Source organism: Manacus candei, unplaced genomic scaffold, assembly GCF_025592945.1.
Source record: "Manacus candei isolate 608988 ecotype Guabito, Panama unplaced genomic scaffold, ASM2559294v1 h1tg000011l, whole genome shotgun sequence".
In the NCBI taxonomy this organism is placed as follows: domain Eukaryota; kingdom Metazoa; phylum Chordata; class Aves; order Passeriformes; family Pipridae; genus Manacus; species Manacus candei.
Genome location: NW_026138059.1, coordinates 30,044,700 through 30,048,935, shown reverse-complemented (window position 1 = coordinate 30,048,935; position 4,236 = coordinate 30,044,700). Strand labels below are relative to the sequence as shown.

The window sequence follows — 4,236 nt, the reverse complement described above, 5'->3', positions numbered from 1 at the left end:
TGCCCCACCGAGCGCATCTCCACCCATTAACAAAGGGCGACAGTCGCGACATGACGTAGCCGACAGCTCACGCGCCACCCGACAACTCCTGCGCCCGCCGCCGCGACTGAGAAGGAAACTGTGTGCCAGCCCGCGGCTTTGGGAGCATTCCCGACGGGACCCGCCCGACCCCGGCTCCCCGGGGGCTCCGGGCACACATGCCTTCAGAAAAGCCACGGCAGCACCAACGCGGCCCCGGGCCGGCGTCCGCCGGAGCGCCATGAAATAAAAGAGCGAATCGTCTTGTCCCTAGTTTTCGTTTGTCTCTTTGCCCGGGGTAATCCGCTATTTCCTTCCGGTGCATTATTTTCTTCCGGTGCATTCGCCGCTGCAGGCGCGGCGCGGGCGGCGACGATGGGCGGGCGGGTGACCCGCGTTTTCCGGACCTTCAACGTGGAGAACCGGGCCCGCCGCGAGATCAGCAAGGAGAAGCCCACGCCCGCGCCGCGGCACCGCATCGCCCGCACGGACGCCACGGCCGGTGCGTGCCGGCCTCGCCGTGCGGGGGGGGGCTGCCGGCGGGGGGCGGTGTCTGTGGGCCCGGCGCGGTGCCGCGGCGCGGGCGGAGGAGGGGAGAGCGGGTGCCGGGTGCGGGGGGCGCGGGCGAACATCGGGCGGTGCGGGGCGGCGGCGTCGCGGAGGGGCCGGTGACATTGAGCGGAGAGCGCGCAGGGCATGCCGGGAGCCGCGGCCGCGGGTGCGGGGGGTGGCTCGTGGGGCAGTGCATGGGGGACAGCTGAGGGAAGCGGTTCCTGGAGGTGGTTGTTGGGGGCAGTTGCTGAGGCTGATTGATGGAGGTGGTTGCTGGGGCAGTTGCTGAGGCCGGTTGATGGAGGTGGTTGCTGGGGCAGTTGCTGAGGCCGGTTGACTAGGGCCGTTGCTGGGGGCAGTTACATGGGGGTGGTTGCTGGGGCAGTTGCTGAGGCAGTTCATAAGGGCTGTTGCTAGGGGCAGTTGCTGGGGTGGTACTGCAGATCTGTACCCAGTGTGCCACAAGCTTCCCACAAGCGTGTGCTTCCTACAAGCGTGTGCTTCCCACAAGCGTGTGCTTCCTACAAGCGTGTGCTTCCCACAAGCGTGTGCTTCCCACTGTGCTGTGCCAGGTGACCAGGCGGCACTGCACTGTGAAGCAGCATTGTTAAAGCCAGAGCTGTGGGGAGAATGACAACTTGCCAAGAAGGCCTGTACTTTTGGAGGAGCCATGCCATGCCTTCTGGGGAAGCAGTGAGCTAGCAGAACTAACAAAAAGGAAACAATTTGACTCAAATCTGTCTTTTCTCCTTTTTAAATCCCCCTTGCCTTCTTCTCCTCACTGCCTTTAGATCAACCAGAGATAAAAGAAGAAATTTTAAGAAAGGACGATAGGCTTCTCACATTGCTAAAAGATGTTTATGTCGAGTCCAGAGATCCGCCAGTACAGGTGAGTATGTCTCTTTGTAGGAGCCATACCAGCATCAGCTTTGGGGTCACCAAAGTCAGTGCAAATTTTGTGTCAAGAAAAATGCTCTGTCAATGCCTAAAAACTACCTTATTTTAGTGGATAAAAGTGGTGGTTTTATTACCCTTATATACATCAGTAGCACTGACTGTATCTGACCTTGTGTTTTGAACATGTGATGGACTGTGATTATACAAGTTTTTAAATGCTTACAGAGTCTTCCTTTTTAACATTGTGTTGATCCTGTTTTGTTTTTTACTTAAATTCTCACTTGGGCAGTTGTCCAGCCTTTTGCAAAGACACAAGAATTTGCAGAGATCGCTTGTGGCATTGTAAGAAGAGATTAAGACTGCTGTGGCAGCAGTGATGTGATAGAGGACAAAGATGTTAACATTTTAATGGAGTCTTTAAGTACTGATGTTCATGTCATATAGTGCAGAGACTTTTTTTTATCTGGCTGATTAAGTGCCTTAGGTTTTTTCTGCTTAACCTTACGGCTTGTATGGTTATCAGTTTCTTTATTGCCAGGCTGCAGTCTTTGACTTGGGAAGGCAAAATGTACTCCTTCTCATTCAGTAAAATGCAGACTGGGGTTCAGTCTCCTGTTTTCCATCATGTTATGTTATGGCTTGTGCATTTTACTTGTTGCATTATTGGACCACTTTCTTCCAGCTACTTTATTCAATAATAAAATTTTTATAATAATTTTTAGAATCAACAGAATTCCTAAGTCTCTCTGATTTGCCACTTACATGGTATTCAAGTCTAAAAATATTTAAAATGCAAACAAATTTCTTCAGTCTCTCCCTGAAGTTTCCATTTAATCTCTATCCTTAATTTTCATCATAGAAGATAGTACTTTAATATTCAAGTGCTGAAGGTCTAATTTCAGTATCTTTCAATAAGCCTGTCAAGAGAGCTTTGAAAAAAAGCCCAAAGTGGAACAAATCTTTCCTTAATTCTGAGGTTGCTGCCACATAAGACTTGCTCGTCTGTGTCTGCTCGTAGTTGTTAGGAAGAACATGATTGATGTGTAAGCACAGAGATCTATGGGCAAAACTTACTCCAAACGCTTCCTTCCGTTCCTGATGTCACACTGACAACTTTGTGCATTGTGTACATTTTGTGTACCTACCTCTATGAGTGTTTGGTATGTCTGTCTGTGGTAGGTGGAAAAGCACAGCTCTGGAGTCCTGAATAGGCAGATGCCCAGAGAGAGATCATTTAATCAAGACTTGAAAAATCATTCATTATCCAGGCACAGTTTTAGCACAAAGTAGAAGGAATGCATGGAGGACAGATCAGACATTCTCTGTAGTTTAGAAACAGACACAGATGTTACATCTACATCAGTTTTCTCAGCATGTGAGTTAATACAGAGTGTTTGTGCGCCAGTCAGTGGCTGTGGACTCTGATTACTTTAAAAGTACTTTTTCTTAAATTTAAGAAAGATTTAATTGTGTCCTTTTGTTTGTGTGCGTGTCATTCACTAGTAAAATCTTAATAAAAGGCAATATGAGGAAACCAAAATTGGTTTGGAAATTACTTGAAAATATGAAGGGATCTTGGAGAAGAGACTTTGTGTGTCTTCATGCTTCAGTAGTCATGGCAGTGAAACTCTATATGGTGCTGCAAAATAGTTTCTTTTTGTCCAGGAAAGCTTGTTCTCTAGACAGAGCAAAGGAAGGAATATTTTTAGTAGCAAAACTAAAATTTGAATATGAAAGGAAGGGGAGAGAGACTACATAAAAAAGTTTTCCAGTAGTATCAGAAGGATACCAATTTGTTGTATGATTTTATTTTTTTTGTCCCTTGCAGTGAATCAGTACCAAGTATTAGGTTATCTGCATTTACATTTGGCTACCAAAATCTGTAGTTTGCTTTGTATGAAGGGCTGCCAAGTCTGTACAACACAGAGTGCAATGGATGGGATGCTTTTCAGCATTTGGTTGGGAGTTGACATGTAGGCAGTTGTATGTAGAATGGCTGTGAAAGAAATTACAAGAAGCAAGGCTGACTAAGATTAATTTTTTTGTGAAAATGAAGAAAGCTTACAGGAATTGCCATATTTAGGAAAACAGCTTTGCTACAATATGTATAGTAAACAGAACTGTTAAGTTCTTTTTGTTTTCCTTCCCACAATTAGGTAAAAGATGGAGGTGGAGAACATCTTCCGTGTAAACAGGAGGAAAAGAGACTTACAAAACTAGGCCATTTGGGAGCTCTAGATGTTAAAAAAGTTTCCAAAGGCAAAATTTCCATTGTGGAGGCTCTGACACTTCTTAATAATCATAAACTTCATCCTCAAATATGGACTGCAGAGAAAATAGCAGCAGAATACAGTCTGGAACTGAAGGATGTCAACTCTCTTCTGGAATTCTTCATTCCTTTCACCGTGCAGGAATTTCCTAAAGAAACCAAAAAAGCTATAAAGTCAACATAAAAATACTTGCCAAAACCTGGTGTGATCTCACTTGTGTCTTAATTTTACTCTTAAGTATATTCAGTGTCTGAAAGTTCAGAGTCGGTAACATGTTGCGCAACAATGCCACTTCCTTATACCAGTGAGATGTATTCAAGCAATTCCGTTCTGTATTGGATGGCTTGCATGAAATGCAGCAATTACAGTTTGTAAACCAGAATATGACCAGTAAGTGGTATGAGAGCATGTCACACAGTTCTGATTATCCCATTCAAACATTACAAGTTCAGTTAAAGCACTTTACCTTAACATTGAAAGATTGCCTTTCTTAGCAGAG

At 45.9% G+C, this 4,236-nt stretch overlaps 1 protein-coding gene across 1 annotated transcript; it reads left to right on the top strand.

Moving 5' to 3' along the window:
- Positions 1–360: 360 nt before the first annotated feature.
- NDUFAF4 (NADH:ubiquinone oxidoreductase complex assembly factor 4) lies at positions 361–3,938 on the top strand. Its single transcript, XM_051778220.1, has 3 exons — positions 361–520; positions 1,362–1,459; positions 3,624–3,938. The coding sequence occupies exons 1-3, from the start codon at positions 394–396 to the stop codon at positions 3,918–3,920; spliced, it is 522 nt and encodes a 173-aa protein (XP_051634180.1). The 5' UTR covers positions 361–393; the 3' UTR covers positions 3,921–3,938.
- The last annotated feature ends 298 nt before the right edge of the window (positions 3,939–4,236 follow it).

What these genes read in the sequence shown, in the direction of transcription:
- NDUFAF4 (XM_051778220.1), top strand. Translation starts at nt 394, where the DNA reads ATGGGCGGGCGGGTGACCCGCGTTTTCCGGACCTTCAACGTGGAGAAC. An exon ending in CCGCACGGACGCCACGGCCG is followed by an intron (nt 521 to 1,361) that starts GTGCGTGCCGGC and finishes CACTGCCTTTAG; the next exon opens with ATCAACCAGAGATAAAAGAA. An exon ending in CCAGAGATCCGCCAGTACAG is followed by an intron (nt 1,460 to 3,623) that starts GTGAGTATGTCT and finishes TCCCACAATTAG; the next exon opens with GTAAAAGATGGAGGTGGAGA.